This window comes from Gopherus flavomarginatus, chromosome 3 (assembly GCF_025201925.1).
Source record: "Gopherus flavomarginatus isolate rGopFla2 chromosome 3, rGopFla2.mat.asm, whole genome shotgun sequence".
NCBI lineage: Eukaryota > Metazoa > Chordata > Testudines > Testudinidae > Gopherus > Gopherus flavomarginatus.
In genome coordinates, this window is record NC_066619.1 from 161,213,917 (window position 1) to 161,236,703 (window position 22,787).

General features: G+C 41.2%; 1 protein-coding gene across 9 annotated transcripts in view; it reads left to right on the forward strand.

The window, feature by feature from the left end:
* Positions 1-22,787, forward strand: part of PTPN13 (protein tyrosine phosphatase non-receptor type 13) — a 183,184-nt gene that overhangs the window by 154,008 nt on the left and 6,389 nt on the right. For 4 of the 9 annotated variants that reach the window (XM_050946769.1, XM_050946773.1, XM_050946778.1 and 1 more), the window contains 14 exons: positions 758-1,122; positions 2,090-2,276; positions 4,717-4,875; positions 5,952-6,123; positions 6,240-6,450; positions 8,076-8,146; positions 9,961-10,022; positions 12,028-12,184; positions 12,573-12,710; positions 14,146-14,237; positions 15,793-15,848; positions 16,995-17,098; positions 19,820-19,968; positions 20,960-21,050. In XM_050946769.1, the coding sequence (XP_050802726.1) occupies positions 758-1,122; positions 2,090-2,276; positions 4,717-4,875; positions 5,952-6,123; positions 6,240-6,450; positions 8,076-8,146; positions 9,961-10,022; positions 12,028-12,184; positions 12,573-12,710; positions 14,146-14,237; positions 15,793-15,848; positions 16,995-17,098; positions 19,820-19,968; positions 20,960-21,050 (2,014 nt within the window). The remainder of the gene's footprint in view (positions 1-757; positions 1,123-2,089; positions 2,277-4,716; positions 4,876-5,951; positions 6,124-6,239; positions 6,451-8,075; positions 8,147-9,960; positions 10,023-12,027; positions 12,185-12,572; positions 12,711-14,145; positions 14,238-15,792; positions 15,849-16,994; positions 17,099-19,819; positions 19,969-20,959; positions 21,051-22,787) is intronic. The other 5 variants (XM_050946772.1, XM_050946779.1, XM_050946776.1 and 2 more) reach the window with 4 other exon arrangements.

Here is a 22,787-nt window from a genome sequence, read left to right on the forward strand (position 1 = left end):
ACATTAGTAGAGTAGCTTTCAGTAATAAAGAACAATTAAAAAATTATTGGGAAGGAGTCTTCAAATCAAGTCACTTCATTGTTGTTTACCAGATAAAAACTGTTCTTACATGACAATAGAAACAGATTTGTATCCTGTGTGTGGACATCTAAACACACATTTAAACAAAGGGCAAGAGGAACAAAGGAGAAAATTAAGTAACGAAAAGCGGTTGATGGTGTTCGGGATGGGTGAGTACCTGAACAGAGGTTTCCCACGGGATGAATAAATGGAACTGTCAAAGCTTCCATACTCATCATTGATTGGTACATTACCTTTATGGGAGTTCTTCGGGAAATGGTACTGGAGCCAAATGTTTTGGGGACAGATCCTCAGCTGGTGTAACTTGTCATAGGCCCATTGACCATTTATACTAAGTGAGGATCTGCCTCAGTGCCTACTGGCAGTTTCAGTTTCTTAGAGAGCTGAGCACCCACAGCTCCCATTTTAGTTAGTGCTTTTGAAATTTCCTAGATACACATTTTAAAATTACACACGTTATGTTACAGAAAATAAGTTAAATTCACCCTGAACTCTATGGAGTTATACCAGGGCTGAGTTTGGTCCACTGTGCTGACTTCTGAAGTAAATAGAATGAACCTTTGATTAAACATGTTTGATTATTTCTGCATTCTTTACACATTTTCTGCCAAACCTAAAATGAATAAATGACCATTAGAGCCAGAGTCTGATTTCTTAAACATCACATTTGTTGCAGACTCCCATACATTCCCCACAACAAATATTTCCAGACATCAGCACAGAAACTTCTGGGGCATCAAATGGAGATCAAGGTGACAGCTCAGATGAAACTGAAATGACTGATAAGAGCAAGAAGCGACTAAAATCCCCTTCTAGGAGAGACAGCTACAGTGACAGCAGTGGGAGTGGCGAAGAAGAGGTAGTTGTGACCCCAACACAGATAGCAAGCCCTGGCTGGAATTCTGCCTTGTACCAAACTCTAGACAAAATGATGGCACCAGCACATACTCAGTATGAAACTCCTTGTAGCCAGGAAGAAGCAATTCGTACCATCTACTACTCTGCTCATGAGACTCCCAGCAAGCCAGAGTTTGAGGACAGGTATGACTGTAAATATTACTTATTTTGCAAAAATAAATACTCAGATTTTGCAAACCTAGAGTAGTCAAAAGAGTGGAATTTCTCTGCAAAGATGGATGATATGGCCTACTAATAAAAATTCAAGACTTTGTCTAGATAAAATTTAGTCATTTTCACACCAAAGACTTGTGTTGATTTGGGAGTGAGAGATGGTACAATTTGACCCCTGTATCAAGTTTCTAAATGTCTGCAGAAATAGCAGAGTTCACACATGAATACCTGTGAAGCAGGGCCGGTGCAACCATTTAGGCGACTTAGGCAGTCGCCTAGGGTGCTAGGATTTGGGGGGCAGCATTTTCTTCGGCAGCCAGATCTTCAGCCAGGGGCAGAGGAGTGTGGGGAGGGTCGCCTGCAGCAAGGGCGGGGGCGGCACGCAGGTGAACTCCCCACCCCAGCTCATCCCTACCCCACCTCCTACCCGAGCACGCCGTCGCCGCTTCACTTCTCCTGCCTCTCAGGCTTGCGACGCCTAAGCTGATTGGCGCCACAAGCTTGGGAGGCGAGAGAAGTGAAGCAGCGATGGCGTGCTCAGGGAGGAGGCGGAGCAGGGGAGAGCTGCTTCACTTCTCCCACCTCCCAGGCTTGCGGCACCAATCAGCTTAGGCGCCGCAAGCCTTGGAGGCAGGAGAAGTGAAGCAGCAACGGCGTGCTCGGGGTGCTCATACGCAGAGCAGGGGTGAGCTGGGGGGGGGTGTGTGCCTCAGAGTGGGGGGTGGGGAGCTGCTGCAGGGGGGGTGCCTCAGGGCGAGGGCTCAGGGATTGGGGAGGGCGCAAGGTGGACATTTCGCCTAGGGCGCGAAACATCCTTGCACCAGCCCTGCTGTGAATTGAAACATTGTGTCTTTGCAGAGCTCTAACCATGTAAGCAACAAAGTCTGGCTCAAATATTACAAACCATTCAAACTCTCGTTTCCCTGTCTTCTCACAGTAATCCTCCATCTCCTCTACCACTGGACTTGCCACCAATACCAAGCTGTAGAACTGTTACTGAGATTGCAACCCTTGGTTTAATGGATGATGCCTACATCAGTACCACCTCGGAGCTAGTTCCACAAAGAGAGAAGATAACATCACTGCTCAACCAATTTGAGAAACATGCTGATGAATATGAACCAGTAATTACTTTCTCTCTCTGCGCTATAAATGTGTTAAAGAGTGTGTCTCTTGGGGTTTTATTTAGCCATGGGTTGGCTGTAACAAAATGCATCCTATTTATATTGACTTAAAATTAGGGTAATTGTTCTATCTTCTAATTTAAATTTATAGTTAACTGAGGATGTGTTTTGCAGAAGGCTCTCATACAATCTACTAATAGAAGGTGGCCTGACCATTTGTGACAATAGGACTGGCAGCATTTTTAAGACAGTGTCCCTAGATGTGTTATAAATGAGGCACTTGAGAGATTCAAATGTCTTAATTACTCTTTGAAATAAAAAACATGGGTTTTTTTCAAATCAGACTCTAAAGCTGTGCAGACTGCATAACTGCCTGTGCATACATACAATTTGCATAGTTAAATGCTCCATTGCCATGTGCATATTATGGATGGACACACAGGTGCACACATATTTCTTAAGTACAATTTGAATCCATATTTTGAAGATTTGGCAGTGTGTGTAACTATGTAGGGACAATGTTCTGAGGCTAAGCTTCTTACCTGTCAATATATTTTTCCCCATTGTTACCCTCAGACCAGTTGAGGCCCTTGTAATCCCATCCATTTCCTCTATTTTACGTCTGTCTGTCCCCTAGATACTCTTCTTTCAGCCTCAGAAGCAATGCATCAGACCCTGCTGAGAACCTTCTGACATCGCTGCTTCACATCCCAGAGGACGGTGTTGTGCAGCACAAAGCACCTCCGTCTCTCTCGCTCCCTGTCAATTCACAGAGTGAAAAAACTGCTGAAAATAGAGACCAGGTCTTTCTCTCTGCATCCCAGAGCACTGTGCATTACAAAGGGCTAGCCTACACAAGCATGTTACAGGGAATGGAAGGGGGCGTGATTTCTAAAGCATACTGGGACCCTGCTAGCACACATCAGAAGTTCCCTAATGTATATTCATATAACCAGTACTATGTTAATGTACAACAGGGAACTTTTACTGTATGCTTGCAGGGTCTATGTGGGCCAGTTGGTGCACCAAACATTGGTGCACCTTAGAAATCACACTCCTCTTGTGCGCATTGCTGCACCATTTAGACAAGCCTATCAGTGCAATTCTCTGGTGTTTAAAAGTCAACGCTAAATTCACCGTTCACAAATGCATCATCACACTATTAATCTCTTCTTTTGATCTTTTCTTCTTGTTCTGTTAATTTCTGTGCAAGTAAAACACAGTCATAAACATAGAATATAAAATGCATGTAAATTACAAATGTATAATATAAAAGGCATGCATGTGTGTAATAGCAAGATATACAATACAGTACTCCAGCTTAGTAACGGAAACCTGAAGTTTTTTGTAGGAGAGCACCTTCATCTCTCGTGCCCAGTTTTATTCTAGTTGCTGTACTGCAGGGGTGGGCAAAATACAGCCCATGGGCCGAATTCGGCCCATATAACATTTTTGTCCAGGAGGCCGGGCTGTTTGGCTGCCCCCTCGCAATCTCCGGGCCACTAAAAGTCCCGTGGTGCAGTGGGGTGCTCAGGCAGGTTGCCTGCCTGCCATGGTCCCACGCCGCTCCTGGAAGTGGCTGGCTGCTGCTGGCATGTCTCTGCGCACCTCCGGAAACCAGGGCTGACGAGGGGAGGGGGCGCACAGGGCCCAAACCTGCTCACGGTGATCCTGCCGGAAACCAGTCAATGGAAGCTTCAGGGGCATTGCTCACGGGTGTGGCCAGCGCACGGAGACACGTTGCCTCCTTCCCTCAAGGGGCGCACAAAAGAGATGTGCCAGCCGCAGCCGCTTCCAGGAGTGGTGTGGGGCCACAGCATGCAGGCAGCCTGCCTGAGCCCTGCTGCGCCGTCGGCTGGGAGCCACCTGTGGTAAGCCCCTCCTGGCCAGAGCCTGCACCTCGCATTCCCTCCTGCACACCAATACACTGCCCCAGGTCAGAATCCCCTCCTGCACCCAAACTCCTTCCCAGCTCCCGCACCTCCTCCTGCACCCCAATCCCCTGCCCCAGGTCAGAATCCCCTCCTGCACCCAAACTCCCTCTCAGACCCTGCACCCTCTCCTACACCCCAAACCCACCCCCAGCCCAGAGCCCCCACCTGCACCAAACTCCTCTCATGGTGCAGCCTCCATTAATATAGTAGAAATCTGCGGCCCATGGCGACTTACCAAAATTCGTGGAGTGGCCCCCATGCAAAAATTATTGCCCACCTCTGATGTAGTCAGTATCACCCTGATCCTGCAATACATAAACCTCAGTACAGAAGTGTTTGCAGGATTAGAACCTATATTTGATTGAAGTAAATTGGTTAATAAAGTGTGTTTTCTTAAACAGTTTTAATCGCAGCAGCTTATTCAGATGACCATACGTTTCATACAGTATACACTGTTTATCCACATTCCAGACGATTGTTTATTTAACATGCTGTTTTTCCCATAGGAGGTGGAACTCCATGTTACCATGACTAAATCAGAAAAGGGCAGCCTGGGCTTTACAGTGACCAAAGGCAATGATAACATTGGTTGTTACATTCATGACGTTATTCAGGATCCTGCCAAAAGTGATGGGAGGCTACGGCCAGGAGACCGGCTTATCAAGGTGAGATGAGTAAAATTTCAGAGTGAAACCCAACTCAAGATTAAGGGATTTGTGTGATAATTGAGCGGAAACAAACTAATTTTGGACCAGTAAAATAGGAATTCTGGATCCTGTGGTGTGCTGAGTCAAATGTGTGGATGAGAAGCAGACAACTAAAGGTGTGTATTGCAATTCATAATATGACAGTTGTTGAACCAACTTAAATATAAGTATAAAATAAAACACATGGAAGATGACTGACGCATGTTCACTAAACCTTTTGCTGTTAACATCTGTGTAATCCTTCCAGATAGAAAAATAGTAGATAGGGTTGGGCTCAGTATATATGATCTTTTAGGTTACAGTTAGGGGTTCCTTTCAAAATACTTATGGATTTTAAGGTCAAAAGGAACCATCATGATCTTCTAGTGTCAGAGAGGAACTGTTCAGTTAAGCTTGGATAAATTTTCTTGTCACACTCCTTCCAGTAAACAGAACATAAAAAGTCTATTAATACAGGTACACTGAAGCAAATGTTAACATTGTAAAGTGTTGTGGAACAAGAATGTCCTTAATTACGTTCTTAGGCCCCCATCCTGCAAAGATTTACACACGCACTTAATAATTCCACTGAAGTCAATGTGACCACTCATAGTACATAGAGTTTAGCGTGCAAGCCAGTCTTTGCTAGATCGGGGCATTAAATCCTGTGGAATAACCTTTAACCTTAGGTAAGGAATAAAATCATAAACCAATATGGATTAGGGACTGAGTCTGGCTTTCAGGCCGTGGCTTGCTAAAAGCTTATTCTTCGATTTTATGGAAACTGGTATATTGTAAATCTTTTTTTGTAATATAGTTACTATTTTTACATCAGTAGTTCAGGATTTGTTTCTTTACTACTATTTCCATTAAATGGGTTTGTTCATGGAAATGGATAACCTCATTGATTGCAGTTGCTGTCATTTATAACAGTTATATTTTGTCATTTAATATGAAATACAAATAACAGGGACTTCAGCTGAATTTTCTTGGTATCATTGACTGTTTTAATTGCAACCATAATGAGGATTTTTCTGTTGCTGTTCTCTTCACAGGTTAATGACATGGATGTCACTAACATGAGTCACACAGATGCAGTCAATTTTCTCCGAGCTGCACCAAAGACTGTCAGATTAGTGGTTGGACGGATTCTGGAGTTACCAAAGATTCCAGTGTTGCCTCATTTGCTGCCTGATATTACATTAACGTGCCATAAAGAAGAGCTGGGTAATATAAAATTGTATGGCCGTTTGCCCTTGTGTGAAATGCCTGTCTTGGTCCCACTATAAAAATCACACGTAACTACTAAAAGAAAAAATTGAGGATTTTTTTCTTCTGCACAGGTCTGTCTATATCAGGAGGTCATGACAGCTTTTACCAGGTGGTGTATATTAGTGATATAAAGCCAAGATCAGTTGCTGCCAACGAGGAAAGTCTCCGTACGTTGGATATCATCCATTATATTAATGGAGTCAGCACACAGGGAATGACTCTGAAAGAAGCCAGAAGAGCCCTGGAAATGTCACTTCCTAAAGTAGTGCTGAAAGCTACAAGGTATCCTCTGGAAGCTAATCCTGGCATGTGATTTTTAACTGACATAGTTGTAGCTGTGTCCACTTAATTGCATTTTCCTGGCACAATAGCTAATCAATTGGAGTGATGATGGCAATTTTTAAAAGGCCTGATCCTTCAGGGTGCTCTGTCCTCTCAATTCCGTTGGCTTAATGGAGTTGAGAATGCTCGGTATCTCATCAGATTGGGCCCACAGTGAGGATAAAACTGTCCAACTGCAGATTGCACCGTACGAGGCATTCTTTCTCAGACTAAATTTGATATATGCCCAGCTTGTGTTTGGGCATTATGTAATAAGCAGAGTAGGACATGTATGTAATAAGTAAGGCTACAATGATGTCATGGAGGTCCTGGAAGTCACGGAATCCACTGTGATCCCCCGCTCCCCATTTTGTCACAATTATTTTTAGTAAAAGTCACAGACAGGTCACAGGCTTTCGTGAATTTTTGTTTATGGCCCGTGACCTGTCCCTGACTTACTAAAAATAACCATGACAAAATCTTAGCCTTAGTAATAAGTTAAGTGGATCAAAGTGCCTTTTAAAAAAAAACCAGATTGTTTTGGAAAAAGTTGTCAAATTTGTCAACATTTTTCTTTTTTTTCCAAAAGTTGTACCAACTGGAGTGAGCCTCCCAGCCCAGACAGACAGACTTGCAGTAGCACGGCTCAAGCTAGTATGTTATAAATAGCTGCATTTTGGGCTGGATTTCAGATTCTCAAGTCTAGGGGGTCTGGTGGGCTTGAAAGCCTGAGCCACCACATCCACACTGCTATTTTTAAGCCACTAATTCAAGCCCTGCTTGCACAAGTTGATCTGCCTGGGTTGTTAGGCTCACTCCCAGCTGCAGTGTAGAGATACACACAGAGTACTGGAATTGCAAATGAAGATTGACCTAGTTCAGGGGTGTCCCAGTCACACCTTTCCCCTACTACATCAGCAGCCAGGAAGGGGAGTGGTGTAAGAGATCACACATTGGCTCTGTGCCTCCCTAGGTTTATGTTTGTGCACTGGAGCAATCCTCCCTGGCACAGCAAACCTGGCTGTAGGCTCAGATTATGCTACCAGGGTGGCACAGAGCAACTGCATCCTTGATCCTTTCATTTCAGAACTCTTTACTAGCAATAATTTAATCCTTGGAACAATCCTGTGAAGAGGTGGCTATATAGGTATTGCTATCCCTACTTTATAGATGGGGCAACTGAGGTAGAGAAATGACCAAGTTTCCACTACTATTGTGTGCCTAACTTTCAGGCACCTAAAGCTTGATTTTCTGAAGTGCTGAGGAACTGCAGGAACTGAGGAGTTCTAAGGTTTAAGCCCTAGGCTGAGGCCACTAGATTAGACCTGTCTACACTAGATCGCGCCTAGCCCCGTAAAGTTTTCTCCCTCTTCTGAAAGTAGATGTGAACCAGGATATTATCTGGTGAATACCTTTCTGTTATTGGGATATTGAATATTCTTGGTACCTTATTCCAAATCTCTCCAAGGAAAATGTGATTGACATAGTTAAGGCCTAATAGTCAATAGGAGATTGCCCTCATATAGATACTTACATATGGTTCCTTTTCACAAATCAAAAATATAGTGTGTTTCTTCTTATCGCAGAGATGGTCACCCTTTGGTTCCAAAGTCCAGGGGCTCTGTTAGCTCAAGTCCAAAGTTAATGAAAGCTAATGGTAAGGATCTCTTAGTTACTTACTGCAAATGAGTTTCTTTCTATCAATGACAACCAAAGTGTGATATCTTTCTTTTGCCTATAAAAGCCTGTCATAAATAGGGTAAATGATATTATTTTAAATAAGATTTGCCAAACTTCTGCAACAAATTTAAGAAGCCACTTTGCATAAGGACATGGATAAGAGAGTACAGAATTTCACAGATTCTGAGAAATAGAATAAAACCATTTAAACATAATGGAGTGTTCTGTACTATCTTTAGAAAATTATTGGATTTTGTGATATATTGGCATTGTTACATACAATACAAACAATTTGGTGCTTCCTGTGGTATTGTTTACATATCAGTTTGCCTAAGAAGGAAAGTTGAATCAGTTTCTGCTTTCCCTTATTCCTTTGTTAGTCTTGTGTTTTTAATTTCATATCCTTGATACGTTTTTTATACTCTTCTAGGCTACCAAAGGTCTCCATTTAATTGATGGGGAAATTTTGATAATACCTGAACACACTTTGTTTACTAAAAGAATTATACTCAAAATCTTCTTACTATGTTTCACACAATACAAGATAACTATTTCTGTTATTCACAAATCAGCTCAGAATGTGCACACTATTCCATGCAGATGTTTCTAGTCAGGCAGTGAATAAGAACACAGCTCTTTTACCCACTGAAAAATGTAGTGTGATATTAAATTTTGTAATGGTCAAATAACACTTTCCACAGTATTTTCATTTATTTGTTAATATCCAAAGTGTGTTTGGAGCTGTTCTAGCTGCAAAATGTTACTCTAGTGTGACATAAGAATTGTCAGACTGGGTCAGACCAAAGGTCCATTGAGCCTTGTATCCAATCTCCAACATTGTCGCATAACAGAGCTTTGGGGGAATCTATAGAATAGGGTAGTTGGAGTGATCCTAGCTTGTGGCCGTCAAAGGTTTAGAGTCACCCTGAACATGAGGTTACATCCCTGTTAATGAATGCCCATTTAAAGAGAAAAGAGAAGTTAATATCTTGCCCTGGATTTTTGTTCTTTCATATCCCCCATCTCTTGTCTAGACATTGTCTATTTAGAACTTGGTCCTGAAAACACTGCTACAAGCAGTCTCATTGACTTGAGTGTACGCTACGTCCAGAGATATGTGTTTGCAGGGATGTGCTCTTAGATTTTAAACTTTTGAGAGTGGGAGCTTTACAGTATTTCTCCAAATTGACACGCTTGCATCTGGTGCCATATAATTCATATTGTATTGGTATTACTGTTTATCAACAATGGTCATTTTGGAGACTTGGTTTTTTATTATACCATTATCTTCTCTTATTTCTCCTAACTCCACAAACATAATTTTATTTTAAAATAATGTCATTCAGATATGAGTGTGGTTAAGTACCCCACTGTTCTATGATTCTATTAGTTTCAGTTATTCTTTTTAATAACTGTCAGCAGAAGGAAGTATATAACATTTCATAGCAAATGATAAATATTTTTCTTTACTGCCAAACAACTGTTTTTCATAATAACAACGAGGAATCTGGTGGCACTTTCAAGACTAACAGATTCATTTGGGCATAAGCTTTCCTGGGTTAAAAACCCACCTCTTCAGATGCATGGAGTCTCCATGAATCTGAAGAGGTGGGTTTTTTACCCAGGAAAGCTTATGCCCAAATAAATCTGTTAGTCTTGAAGGTGCCACTAGACTTCTTGTTGTTTTGTGGATACAAACTAACATGGCTACCCCTCTGATACTTTTTTTCATGTGATCACTACAAACATTTTGTTATTTAAAAGGTTATTGATTTGTTCTTTTTTGTTTAGGCCATCCCCATGGAGCTCACTATGGCAAAACAGAAACAGCACCTGATATTTATGTCCCCAAGGTAAATAAAATAAAGCAACCATATTTAACACAGCTGCTTTATTTTCCTTTATTCAGTTCTGATAAAATAGGTGCGTGTAATCCCATTGGTAGGAATTTTCATTAACTAGAGAAAAAGATACAATCAATAGCCAACCCCAGCTAAGGCAAAATTTCTGTATCTTAAACTGTGCAGCTACAGCGCTGTCCATTGATCTGAATCAATAAGTGCAAACATTTTTGGAATTATTTTTCCAGTGCCCAGAACTTCATTTAAGGAAAGAAGACTGATCTTGTGGCTAAGGCACAGACAGGGCTGTAACTCAGAAATCTGGATTCTGTTCCTAGTGCCTCACAGTGCTTGTATGTTACATTGGCCAAGTAATTTAATCTCTCTCTGCTTCCGTTTTCTCTTCTGAGAACTGAAGGCAATGCTCACCTCCCTCACAGAGGTACAGGTGATGTGAAGCTAAGATCATTAATGTTTGAGAGTGTTGGATAGAGGACACAATATAAATGCGAAGTATTCTATCTCTCACAGTTATTTCTTAGGCTCTGTCTACATGACACAGCTTTTAGTGACATGGCTGTGTCGCCACAGCCGTGCTGCTAAAAGTCATGCAGTGTAGCCACTGTTTGTCGGCTCTCCTGCTGACAAAGAACGTCCACCCCTAATGAGCAAGCTTAGCTTTGTCGCGCCGTTCACACTAGCACTTGTAGTGCAAAACTTCTGTCTCTCGGGGAGGATGGGGGTTAACAGATCTGAGAGACAAATGTTTTGTGGTTCAATTGCCAGTGTAATATAGACTCAGGGTATGTCTACATCTACAATTTTGCAGCGCTGGTTGTTACAGCTGTATTAGTACAGTTGTATAGGGCCAGCGCTGCAGAGTGGCCACACTTACAGCAACCAGCGCTGCAAGTGGTGTTAGATGTGGCCACACTGCAGCGCTGTTGGGCGGCTTGCAGGGGGGTTCGGGGAACGCAAGAGCAAACCGCGGGGAAGGAGACCTGCTTGCAGGGGGGTTCGGGGAACACAAGAGCAAACCACGGGGAAGCAGGTCTCCTTCCCCGCGGTGTGCTCTCGTATTCCCCGAACCCCCCTGCAAGCAGGTCTCCTTCCCCGCGGTTTGCTCCGGTGTTCCCCGAACCCCCCCGCAAGCAGGTCTCCTTCCCCGCGGTGTGCTCTCGCGTTCCCCGAACCCCCCTGCAAACCGCGGGGAAAGAGACCTGCTTGCGGGGGGGTTCGGGGAACACCGGAGCAAACCGCGGGGAAGGAGACCTGCTTGCGGGGGGGTTCGGGGAACACCGGAGCAAACCGCGGGGAAGGAGACCTGCTTGCAGGGGGGTTCGGGGAACGCGAGAGCAAACCGCGGGGAAGGAGACCTGCTTGATTACCAGAGAGGCTTCCTCAGGTATGCTGGGATACCTGCTTATTCCACGGAGGTCAAGAAAAACGCTGGTGAGTGTCTACATCTGATGACCAGCGCTGGATCACCAGCGCTGGATCCTCTACACCCGAGGTTCGACCGGGTGTACGGCCAGCGCTGCAAACAGGGAGTTGCAGCGCTGGTAATGCCCTGCAGATGTGTACACCTCCTAAGTTGCAGCGCTGTAACCCCCTCACCAGCGCTGCAACTTTGTGGTGTAGACAAGGCCTCAGTCTGAGAGACAAGAAGAGGAAAGTAATTGTAGCAACACTGCTCTCTTGGTAGGTTGTTCCACAGTCTAATAGATCTCCACTGTCAGGAAGTTCCCCTTACATTCTGACTTAATTTTTGTTTTTCTTAGTTTTGTTTGTAAGTTATAGTGCAGTTACATTGCCAATTTAAAAAAATGTCAAGCATAAACTACTGCTAAGATTAAATCATGTTTTCTTAATTGAGTAGGAGGCATGAAAAGGCTGCATTTCTGTGTCTGCCTCCTGAATAGTACCCTGTGCTTTGTTAGAAGGGGCTGGTATTAGAGGAACAAACAACAAGCCATTAAAAAAGAAAACTAACTCATGCTACTTTTTGTTTTGTTAGGTTAATGGGGAAAGCATGACAGGAGTTTCTCATGCAAATGCAGTAAGCAGCATTCATCAGGCAAAAGGGCTAATGAACTTCACTGATTCGAGAAACATGCCCTCCAGTGGTTTTACAAATCAGATATCAGATTTTTCCAAGAACAGTGATCACTCGGGTAAGGAGAAGAGATTTGAACATCTGTGTACTCCTCAGTTCAAGAGTACAAGAGAGAGGAGGCAATAGAGATTTCAAAATAAAAGCCAATTCTAACTTCTTGAATATCTTAAACTTGACATTCATTGCTATAATGTGTTTTTTGGGTCCTGTATTCTCTCCTACACATGTTATTTACCAATAAAAAGAGAAGTGGAGTAATGGGATCAGAATTTGAACTCAGTAGCATAGTCAAGGAAGGAGAGTCACAATAATTATTGGTATTATTATCTTATAGAAAATATAGACTATCTGCTTGACAGAATGCCCCATTTTTGTCATTCACTTCCTTTATGAGAATTAATCTTTTTATATTTCTTTCCCCCATGTTGTTTGTTTTATTGTTCTAGAAACTGAGATACTGGAGGATGACTATTATGATGAGGATGACCACAATGACGTTGTCCAGTATCTGTTGAACGTTGTAGACGAGGAAGCCCAGAACCTCTTAAATCGCAATAATGCAACCACAGGTGACCATCTGCCAGGTACCATAAGCCATCAAAAAGCTAATCCCGGGAAATGAACACTGAATGGGCTGTTGGTTAGCTAACAGAAAGTGTGGAATGGAAGTAGCTTGCAAACTGAATTTTTCCAAGAGATGTGGTTAAAAGGACGGTGCATCTAATAAGGGGATCTTTTTGTGAAGTCCAGATTTCGTAAATCAGGTCTTTATTTTAAATATTTTTGGGATATGCATTAGTACCTGAAATTGTTTGTGGGTAGAACTGATGATGTTTAAATGTCTTGGTTTGCAGGTGCAGTCAGGCATCCAAATTACATCCCTGATGGTTACAAAATTGTGACTGCAATTTTTGAAAAATATAAAATATTTTTTTATTTGCAAATCTGCTCCTTTAATTTTCAGCCAGTGTTGTAGTTTCCTTTCTTCCTAGTGCTGCAAGAGTCAGTGCTCCCTTTTCATCACCTCTCTGTCTTTGCAACAGAATACTCACCGTCAACTGAAATGGGCATGATTGTGGAATAGCGGTTGCTAATTGCTCGTGTGAGGTATCACTGGGGGCTTGCACATAATTCAGTGAATTAAACCAAACTGGTATCTGCTACTGCGGTCACCAGATTTGAGACACCACTCACTCACTTAATCCTTGTCCTCTGCTCCTTCCTGAACTTGCTGGCCTATATTCATCTATTAGCATTCTGTTAAAACTACAGACTCAGAGCCTCTGCTGGTGTAAAACTGTGTGGTTCCATTACTGCCAAAATTACACCCGCTGGGATCTGGCCCATTGTACACAGCAGCACGGCTGGTGTGTTGAATCTGGGAGATGTAGCAGCAGTGACATAGCTAAAGTAGGTCAGATTTTATCATGTACAATTTTATGGTGGCTCATTAATACAGGGAGTAACTAGAATCCAGGTTTAGACTTACTCCTGCTGTGAGTTAGATTAATGTTGCTGGGTTAAGAACTCGCCATTCTTTAGTAGTAGGTACATCAGCTCAACACTGATGCAAATAACCACATAGTTAAACTACATTTAACAAACTCCAAATTTTGATTCTGTGCTAAGAATGATGAAGTATGCTGGCCTGGTTAATATTTACATTATGACCCCTTTACACCACTCCAGCAGTGTAAAGGGAACTTAAACTGGGTGCTAGTGTAGTTTATGCCCACTTTAAGGCCTCTTTACACTGCCAAAGTGCTATAAAGGACCTTGGTTCAAATGAGAATCAGGCCTGTAATCTACCGTTAGTCTATGGTCTGCATTGATAGTAAAGAGTTATTAAGAATGAATGTATGGCCAAGGACTCGTACCCTGAGAACCATTTTTTTTTCTGTTTTTTTAGCTGCAGGCACTACTTTTCTTTTTATAGTTGAATGAAAATAAGAGCATTTTCACTTAATCTACCCATGACATCACCTCTCTGTAGCTCTGTCTTCCAATGTGTTTCTCCAGCAGGTTCTTTAGAGACCAATGGGAAGCTGGCAGAAGAAAAAGCTGAAGACACGGACTGTGATGGGTCATCTTTGCCTGAAGACTTTGCAGAGGTAAAACGAAAAGATATTGGCAGTGTCTTTATTTGCCGATTTCCTAGACTATTTACATCAACTTCTCGTTCCCTCGATCACACTGAATTTGTGGAAATAATTTCATCAACATTTTAAATGTAACTGTCACTGCCATTTGATTGGCCTCCAGAAAACAGTGTTTATAAACCAAGAGTATGGAAGTAGTTTTTGAAATACTGTACAATAATTAATCTGTGATAAATTAATCACACAAGAGAACAACCCAGAAAATTAACATTTGCTGTTCCTGGTAGGAAGCAATGAAAGCCAACAGTTTTTAAAGTGTAATGATAATAAAATGCCAATACAATACTATTTCCTACATTCTAGCCAGAAAGCTCCCTCAGTTCATAGCAGGGTAGGAAAAATCAGAGCATTTCAAATATTTTGCAGAGTATGTATAAAGAGTCCAAATCTGAGGCTCCCTCTCCTTCATCTTTCTGCTCATATCAACTAATGTTCACAAACAAATTGTATACCCCCTTCACTCTACATTTACCCATGTTGTTCTGTGTGGCATCAGTCAATAGATGTCCAGACTCCATAGCAAATGTATCCAGTTAATAGAATACCCCTATCTAGTGTACACTCACTGTTTGTACTTCCTGCCCAGTTACAACTGTGACTCAACACCAGGACCCTTGATCTATAACATCTCTGTAGGGGATCAAAAAGGGAGACTCCTCTTGGCTAAGGCACCAGCAGTTGGGCTAAGCTGGTCTCAGTTGTGAGTCACTCTTGACATTTTTTACACTGACACTGCCTGAGCTCTCTTAATCAAAAATAAAATAAAAAAGCTCCTTACCTCTCTTGAATATTCTAGTTCTATTCATGCATATGAGACATATTTCATTTGGGGGCAAAACTCACAGGTGCGCTGTCCTTTTGCTTTCCGTTTGATGTACGGGTACGGGTATAGGCTGACTTGGCAAGGGATTGTCACGTGAGTTATGTGTTGAGCAGAGCCACAAGCAGATTTTCTGCCTAATCGAATTTCAACTCTGCGTTGTTTCAGAAGTGAACATGCTGAACATTTGCCTATGTGTAGGACTAGAGCCAGGCTCCTTCCTAGTCCTAGTCTTCACTATAGTTATACTGGCGAACCCTCCTAGTCTAGATGCAGCTTATATCACCAAAAGTGTTTTCCCCAGTATAAAGTATACCAGTTCTTCGGACAAAATAAGATGTACACACACTAGGGTTTTTGGCAAAAAAAAACAACCCCTAACCAACATTACTAGCACAGAGAGACTGAAGCTGGAGGAAGAGCCGGGGGTGGGCTCTAGGCTGGGATATGATTTTACCTGTCCGGCTGCTCCACGTTCCCCAGTGCAGAGGCTGAATGTTTGGGGGTTTTGTGATTAGGTGGATTTCCTGGAAGAATAGAGATTGTCAGTGCGTAATGCTTTCAGTGTGGTACCCTGCACAAATATTAAATTTACCTGTTAACTTTGTTTTAGTTTATAAGATAAAAGTATGATTGTTGTACAGTCCCCTTCCAACATAACTCACTATACTTTGCTTCCTTCACTAGCCGACACAAATAAATGGCTGTGAAGAACATTGTGAAGACAAAGTAATGCCTGAAAGGTGAGATTTTTAAGTGGAATTTAAGAGAAATGTAATTTTTACAGCTCGGTGAAATAAGGGGAGATAAAGCACAAACAAACCACAAACCCTATCTGTCTGTTGACATGTTGATATAGGATGGCTTTGTGGTCTGTTCATGTTATCTGAGAGGTCGTGATATTATTTAGTGCTGTAGAACTTGATGTCAAGTGAGGGTATTCAAGAACATCTGTTGTGAATTATAAACAGTACAAATTTGCTGTTGGACTCTATTTTGCTACTCAACTACTGGAACATAATTAGGATTAAAAAGTATTCAGATCTGGACTTGCATAGTCCCCCAGTTGCCTCCGCTCCTTCCTCTTTTCCCAAAACTTACTGATCCCAAAGGACAACTTTTCATCTGTCGAAAGCTGGTTTGAATCCAGACCAGGACAGTAGTGTTTGAAAGTTGTTTCTTTCTGACAGTGATTTAACTGATGAATGAACGGACATTTCCATGTGGGAATGTGTCCCCGTCAGAATCACCATCAAAACTGGCAGTATCTGCCACCTTCTTTAATCCAAAGTCCAGACAGGCTTATGGTGGTCCCTGCAAAACTAGATTGAGATGTCCTGCTCTGAGAATGTGAGGAATCTGCACTCTGGATATTTTGTGGGGAAATGTTTTAGCTACTTAAGTTCTTATACAACAAGCAAAGGTTCCCCCTCTGTTCTTCTCCTGCTAGTCTTAAATGAGAGAATCTTCAGTCATGACTCAAACATCATAAAGTAAAATATAACAAAGGCAGCCTACACTGTGTTGCTATGAGTAAAACTTCATAAAACTTAACTATTTAATGGCTGTTTTTTCTCAAATACATTCAAAATTTAGTTTATTTTTGTATTGTCATTTTTGTCCTGCAAAGATACAGATCACACTAGAAAGTCATTGGTGTGTGTGAATGGGTGTATAACATGTCTGTATGTATGTTAAATTACATGTGTAACATGCGCGCATGCACACACACATACACACACATACATACATATAAGTTCCATGGGCGAACTTAATTCTGGATCTCATATGTTGTAGGGTCTTTTGTCTATAGAAAATATTTATATTTAAAATTGAAATGTATTGTTCCATTAGGAAATGAGAAACCTTTACATTCTTTGCTTTTCTAGGTCACCTCAACAACCTCTTGTGGGACAAGCGGATGAAGATGAAATTACATGGGGAAGTGATGAACTCCCTATTGAATCAATAAATCAGGAACATCTGGCTAAAGGCAAGGACTTGAACAAATGAACGACCAATGGAAAATGAGGATTACAATAATGTAATCATGTCAGAAATGTATTTGAACATGTTCTGGATATTGTTAAGGGCCCAGTCCTGGAAAGAGCAGTCAGTGGGAGATCAGGGTGCTCAAGAGCTCATAGGAGTGGATCATAATAATTCAAGCTTGCAAGCCCTTTTTCACACAAGGGAGTAACCCCACTGATTCACTGAATGCTCGTCTGAACGAGGGATTGCAGAATTGGGCCATAGTCAGAACTGCAGCCAATTTCTTCCGTAATATCTGTTTTATGAAAGCTGCAATGGCATATGGTGAAATGTGCAATTAGACTGAAATCCTGTAGGCATCTATTGAGTGCTGACTCCACACCCTAAATACACGGCATTTTCCTCATTACTTCACCCTGATTTTGCCATCTTTACTGAAGTCAATGGACCTACTTATTGGATGAAATTTAATAGTAAAAAGTGCAAGGTCATGCATTTAGGGATTAATAACAAGAATTTTAGTTATAAATTGGGGACACACCAGTTGGAAGTAACAGAGGAGGAGAAGGACCTGGGAGTATTGGTTGCTCACAGGATGACTATGAGCCGCCAATGTGATATGGCCGTTAAAAAAGCTAATGCAATTTTAGGATGCATCAGGTGAGGTATTTCCAGCAAAGATAAGGAGGTGTTAGTACCGTTGTACAAGGCACTGGTGAGACCTCATCTGGAATACTGTGTGCAGTTCTGGTCTCCCATGTTTAAGAAGGATGAATTCAAACTGGAACAGGTTCAGAGAGGGCTGCTAGGATGATCCAAGGAATGGAAAACCTGCCTTATGAAAGGAGACTCAAAGAGCTTGGCTTGTTTAGCCTAACCAAAAGAATGTTGAGGGGGCATATGATTGCTCTTTATAAATATATCAGAGGGATTAATATCAGGGAGGGAGAAGAATTATTTAAGCTTAGTACCAATGTGGACTCAAGAACAAATGGATATAAACTGGACACTAGGAAGTTTAGACTTGAAATTAGACGAAGGTTTCTAACCATTAGAGGAGTGAAGTTCTGGAACAGCCTTCCAAAGGGAGTAGTGGGGGCAAAAGACATATCTGGTTTTAAGACTAAGCTTGATAAGTTTATGGAGGGGATGGTATGATGGGATTGGCAGTTAATTTAGCAATTGATCTTTGACTATCGGCAGGTAAGTATGCCCAGTGGTCTGTGATGGGATGTTAGATGGGATGGGATCTGAGTTACTACAGAGAATTCTTTCCTGGGTGCTGGCTGGTGAGTCTTGCCCACATGCTCAGGGTTTAGCTGATCGCCATATTTGGGGTCGGGAAGGAATTTTCCTCCAGGGCAGATTGGCAGAGGCCCTGGAGGTTTTTCGCCTTCCTCTGCGGCATGGGGCACAGGTCACTTGCTGGAGGATTCTCTGCAGCTTGAGGTCTTCAAACCACAATTTGAAGACTTCAATAACTCAGACATAGGTTAGGGATTTGTTATAGAAATGGATGGGTGAGATTCTGTGGCCTGCATTGTGCAGGAGGTCAGACTAGATGATCATAATGGTCCCTTCTGACCTTAAAGTCTATGAGTCTATGAGTCCTCCTAGAATAAGATACTGCGCAACACGAGCGAGGGTGGCAGAATTGGGTGTCTATCTTGAACATCTTGAATATGGTCAGGAATATGTTCCATTACCTGAATTCATATTCACAAGTCATATTCAGACTTGTGTCTATAGCATCTGTGCTTCAAAGTGCTTTTTAATTTAGGAAAAATAAACTTGAACATAAACTATTCTGTAAAAGCAGCAAAGAATCCTGTGGCACCTTATAGACTAACAGACGTTTTGGAGCATGAGCTTTCGTGGGTGATGCATGCATCTGACGAAGTGGGTATTCACCCACGGAAGCTCATGCTCCAAAACATCTGTTAGTCTATAAGGTGCCACAGGATTCTTTGCTGCTTTTACAGATCTAGACTAACACGGCTACCCCTCTGATACATAAACTCATCTGGTAAAATTTTTGTATGATTCAGTAGTCACAAGCTATTTTTAACTCTCCTGTCAAGGAAACGTGGATTATTAATGAGTTGTGTGGTGTCTGAAAGAATAACGGACACCTGCCTTTCTAAACCAAGATTTTTTTTTAAACTTGAATACAGTTAACACATCTTATGCTTTTACCATTACAATGCATTTTAAGATGAAGTTTTAAAGAAAAAGCTGCAAGGTGTGAGCTTGCACTTTTAAATATAAAGTCTCTGGCTCAAGTGCAGAGTAACTGATCTTGCAAATTACAATATGTCAAGAATCCATGCTAAAAATGCATTTGTTAATTATTTCAGTGTATTGACTGCAAGGAAATTAAAGATGAAAATTAGTCATTCATGGTTTCTCAGATGTTGACATTTTTAATCATGAATTGATCTGTACTGTATACAGTTCTGGGGAAAATAGTGATAAAAAGTAGCAAGCATTACCAGTGAAGGGATAATGCTGGAAGGATTGTTTATGTCATGAATCTCTTATGGGTGATCTTTTCTATAAAATATAAGAAATATGTATATGAATAAGCAATTGACAACCTGAAAACTGGATGTGGTGGTACCTGGGAAATCTCTCATTTCATAGCACTCTACTGTAGCCTGCTATAGGCTGTCCTTTCTGTTAGCTGTTTATATGTGCACATAAATCAATCTTCTGCTGCTAGATTGCCCTTTAGTGACCAATGAAGAGCTCTCTGCACTCCCAATTGTCAGAGTGCTTCCTTCAGGCAAATATACTGGAGCCAAACTGAAGTCAGTCATCCGAATGCTACGTGGACTACTGGAACAAGGAGTACCTTCTAAAGAGATTGAGGTAAACAAACACAGGCTATTTTCAGTCCTTTGTAAAACTCTTTTTAATATGAATCATGCAATGAAAATACTCTTCACTAGGGCAGTGTGAAGCAGGTAGAAATGTAGGGCTTAATTCTGCATGGCTAAAGCAAAAGGGAGGAAAGAATACTTTTCCTCCCTCTGTTTCAGTTTAACTACATTAACTAGACTGAGCTATATTGGCTTTAGATCTAGAAATGTGATTGAGACTTGCCCATTTCATCAAATCCATTAATAATAATAATAATTAATAAATAATATTTCTTAAACCAGCACTTAAGCTGAAAGGACATGGAAAATGTAATGACCTCTGCAAAATCCAGCTCTCCTGATGAAAACATGAATCTCTACTCTTGTTAAAGTTGTTATTATGTTACCAACTATGTTAAAACTTCCAGAACAAGATTACAAAGTAATTACAAGAAGATAGTTGGGGTTTTTGTTGTGGTTTTTTTTTTGTTTTTTGTTTTTTTGCAAGGCTGAATGTCTTACTCCCATGTGATGTGACTGAATTGTAACTACATGAGGAACTAATACTTGATAATGGGTTCTTCAGTTTAGCAGAGAAAGGTATAGCAAGATCCAATGGCAGGAAGTTGAAGCTAAACACTTTCATACTAGAAATGAGGTGTACGTTTTTAATAGTGTGGTTAATTAACCATTAGAACAGTTTACAAAGGGCCAAGGTGGATTCTCCATCACTGGCAATTTTAAAGTCAAGATTGGATGTTTTTAAAAAAAGATATTCTCTAGTTCAAAAGGAATTATTTGGGGGAAATTCTATGGCCTGTATTATACAGGAGGTCAGACTAGATGATCACAGCGGTCCCTTTGGCCTTGGAATCTATGAACCTATAGTGCATCATTTCTATATGTTTCTGATAGATACTGTTAATCACTTAACAGTTAAAAATTGATGGCATTTTGTTTATCCCAGCAGTTATTAATATGAGCTCACTATCTGTTTATAGAACCTTCAAGACTTAAAGCCTTTGGATCAGTGTTTGGTTGGACAAACTAAGGAAAACAGGAGGAAGAACAGATATAAAAATATACTTCCCTGTAAGTCCTATGTAATCTGATATTAAACTTTTATGTTGATTTAACCAGAAAGGCAGTGTGGTCTGGTGGATTTGACATCAGACTGGTAAGTCCTGATTCCTGTTCCCAATTCTGTTGAGTTACTGTGTGACTGGACAAACCATTAAACCTCTTTGCATCTGTTGTCCCTATCTGTAACAGAGAGATAATGCTGCTTGCCCACCCTTTTAAAGCACTTTGAGATCTGTGGATGAAAATCATTAAATGAGTGCATCTGCTTGTTATTTTATGTCTCCCATTCTTTCCCGCCACTCTCATGTAAAACATTAATTCTATTTATGCAGCTGATCCTGTTTGTCACACACAATAGACATATACCTAGGAGGGCAGCTCGTGCTCTTAGTTATACCATTGTAAATCTGGAGTGACAAAGGTATAATAATTAATATTAATACACTGTCTCGATCTCACTATAAAAGAATTATGCTTATATTCTGTTAGTTACATGTGCATGAGGCATGAAGTCTGAGTCTAGAACTGGGAGCCAGAAAGTCTTGAGTTCTAATTTCTGCTCCAACAAAGAGTCTCTGAAGCCGTGGGTAAGGCACTATGGGTACGTCTACAGTTTGAGCTGGGGGTGTGATTCCCAGCTTGAGGAGACATATCTGTGAGAGCTCATAGCTGTGCCAGCGAGAGGGGCAAGCTGATGGGCATAAACTTGGGGCAGCTAGCCCATCTCGCTGCTTGCACTGCTGCGGCTACAGTCTCATTTTAGTGATCTAGCTCAATAAGTGCTAGTGTGAGTATGTTTCCTGCAGCTGGGAATCACACCCCCAGCTCAGAGTGTAAACATACTCCTAGAGCCTGATTTCTAGGAGTGCTGAAAGGCCAAAACTCCAGTTCTTGTCTGTGGCAACTGCGAGGGCTCTGCACCTCTGATCATCGGATTCTTAACCTCGCTGCCGCTTTTTCCTTATGTGATGTGGGGTTAATACTTTCTTCAAATAGGATATTTTGAGAATTCATTAATATTTGTGAGATGAAAAGTACTGCATAACTATTTACAGGACCTGGGTTTAATTATGGGTGTATGGACTAGGGCTGTTGATTAATCAGTTAACTCACACGATTAGCTCAAAAAAATGAACTGTGATTAAAAAAAATTAATCGTGATTAATCACATTTATAACAATAGAATACCAATTTACATTTATTAAATATTTTGGATGTTTTTCTACATTTTCAAATATATTGATTTCTATTACAACAGAATACAAAGTGTACATTTGTATTACAAATATTTGCACTGTAAAAATGATCAAAAAAAGAAATAGTATTTTTGAATTCACTTCATACAAGTACTGTAGTGCAATCCCTTTATCGTGAAAGTGCAACTTACAGATGTAGATTTTTTTTTTACGTAACTGCACTCATAAACAAAACAATGTAAAACTTTAGAGCCTACAAGTCCACTCAGTCCTATTTCTTGTTCAGCTAATTGCTAAGACAAACAAGTTTACATTTACAGGAGATAATGCTGCCTGCTTCTTGTTTACGTTACGTGAAAGTGAGAACAGGCGTCTGCCTGGCACTTTTGTAGCCAGAGTTGCAAGGTATTTACGTGCTAGATATGCTAAACATTCGTAAGCTCCTTCATGCTTCGGCAACCATTCCAGAGGACATGCTTCCATGCTGATGATGATCGTTAAAAAATATTTTAATTAAATTTGTGACAGAACTCCTTTTGGGAGAATTTTA